General features: G+C 69.6%; 2 protein-coding genes across 2 annotated transcripts; both read left to right on the top strand.

The window, feature by feature from the left end:
* Positions 1-431: 431 nt before the first annotated feature.
* EMIHUDRAFT_251391 (hypothetical protein) lies at positions 432-1,118 on the top strand (the record flags this gene model as incomplete). The annotated part of the gene is made up of 2 exons (XM_005792136.1): positions 432-700; positions 1,046-1,118. 2 exons carry the CDS (start codon positions 432-434, stop codon positions 1,116-1,118), a joined length of 342 nt encoding a protein of 113 aa, XP_005792193.1.
* A 275-nt stretch (positions 1,119-1,393) lies between these two features.
* Positions 1,394-1,939, top strand: EMIHUDRAFT_77711 (hypothetical protein; the record flags this gene model as incomplete). The annotated part of the gene is made up of 1 exon (XM_005792135.1): positions 1,394-1,939. A coding segment is annotated over one exon (546 nt), but the record flags the coding sequence as incomplete, so codon positions are not given.
* Between the last annotated feature and the right edge of the window lie 94 nt (positions 1,940-2,033).

Raw genomic sequence — 2,033 nt, 5'->3', positions numbered from 1 at the left:
GACGTCGGGGCGTGGATGCCGACGCGCTGTACGCGGCGGTGGCGGAGGCGGTAGTACGCGGCGGGCTGGCTGGCTTCAAGCCGCAGGCGCTGGCCAACACGGTGTGGGCGTATGCGACGGCGGGCGTGGCTGCGGACGCGCTGTACGCGGCGGTGGCGGAGGAGGCGGTGCGCAGCGGGCTGGCTGGCTTCAACTCTCAGGACCTGGCCAACGCGATGTGGGCGTATGCAGCGGCAGACCATTATCACCAGGCGCTGCTTGCCGACTGCTCGCGCGTGATCAGCGACTCGCTCGCGCGGGATCCGTCGAGCTGGAGCGAGGAGGGCCGCGTTCAGCTTCACCAATGGCAGCTCTGGCTCTCCCTGGAGCGAGGCGACGACGAGCAGCAGCATCTCCTCCCCGCCCCCCAGCGCCAGCTTTGCCGCGACGCCATGCAAGACACGCAAGTGACGATCTCTGAGTTCCAGCGCTCTGTCGCGGTTGCCCTCGCCGCCGTCCAGCACGGCTTCGAGGAGGAGTATCTCGAGCCGCGCACCGGCTACTCGCTCGACCTGGTGCTGCCCTCGTCACGCGTCGCGGTTGAGGTGGACGGCCCCTCTCACTTCCTGCTGCCCGACGGCCGGGGCGTGCGCAAGCCCAACGGGTCCACGCTGCTCAAGCGGCGCCTCCTCGTGGCCAGCTCGTGGCGGCTGGCTGCAGGGTGATCAGCGTTCCATTCTACGAGTGGGACGGCTTCGCGACGGCCAGTAAGGGGCAAACCTGCAGGGGCTGTTGGGCTAGTACTGATGGTCATAACTGTCGCTTGGCGCATGGCGGGCGGCTCCGTGGTTTACCTGTGTTACTTTAGTCGCAAAGTCGGCACACGCCGTCTGGCGGCGGCGGCGGCGGCGGCGGCGGCGGCGGCGGCGGCGGCGGCGGAGCCGTCGGAGGGGGTGGCGGCGGAGCCAGGCGACGAGGAGGAGGAGGCGGCGCGGCAGGCGGCCGCCGCAGCCGCAGCCGCGGCAGAGGCGGCGGCCGCTTCCCGGCCGTCGCCGCCGCCGCTGAGCGAGGAGCGCAGCTTTAGCGAAGACATGCAGAGCGGTCTCTTCGACATACAGATGCTCGCTTCGTTGTACTGAGGGCCGGCGGAAGCGCCAGGCACCACACGACCCCGGCCGCCGGAGGACCGGACCGTCAGAAGCTCCCCCCGAACACGTGTGGCAGCGCGCGGGGCCGCAAGCGAGAACTTGGAGCACTTGGTCACGTTTGAATTCTTTTCCGCACGATGGTGCCCACCTCGACGCCGACAGCGCCGCCGTCCAGCGACGCCGCGCCGCCGCCCGGGTCCGAGACTTTGAACGTGGACGGCTGGCAGGTCGTCGTCACCGACGGGCACGCGGTGCTGACCGAAGGCATGACGCACCTGCCGGGCGGGGCTTTCCGCGGCCGCACCTCTCTCGTCTCGGTCGCCTTCCCACGCAGCCTCACCTCCATCTCCCCCCACGCCTTCTGCGGCTGCTCCGCCCTCTCCTCCGTCACCCTCCCCGCCGGCCTCACCTCGATCGGCTGGCACGCCTTCTTGCGCTGCTCCTACCTCGCCTCCGTCACGCTGCCGCTGCCCGATGGCCTCTCGATTGACGACGGTGCCTTCTTCGACTGCCCCCTCAACGACGAGGCTAAGGCAGCAGTGCAGGCCATCAACTTTTGGGCGGTGCGGCCTTCAATCGACGCACGGGGGCATGCCACTGTGCCGGAGGGCGGCACCACCATCGCCAGCAGCGCCTTCTCCGACTGCTCCGCCCTCGCCTCCGTCACCTTCCCTGCCAGCCTCACCTCCATCGGCGATACCGCCTTCTTCAACTGCTCCGCCCTCTCCTCCGTCACCCTCCCCGCCGGCCTCGTCTCCATCGGCGGCAGCGCCTTCGAGCGCTGCTCCTTCCTCGCCTCCGTTGCGCTGCCGCTGCCCGATGGCCTCTCGATTTGCGACGGTGCCTTCTTCGACTGCCCCCCTCACGACGAGGCTAAGGCAGCAGTGCAGGCCATCAACTTTTGGG

This window comes from Emiliania huxleyi, assembly GCF_000372725.1.
Source record: "Emiliania huxleyi CCMP1516 unplaced genomic scaffold EMIHUscaffold_1092, whole genome shotgun sequence".
NCBI lineage: Eukaryota > Haptophyta > Isochrysidales > Noelaerhabdaceae > Emiliania > Emiliania huxleyi.
This window is presented reverse-complemented; position numbering and strand designations above follow the sequence as displayed.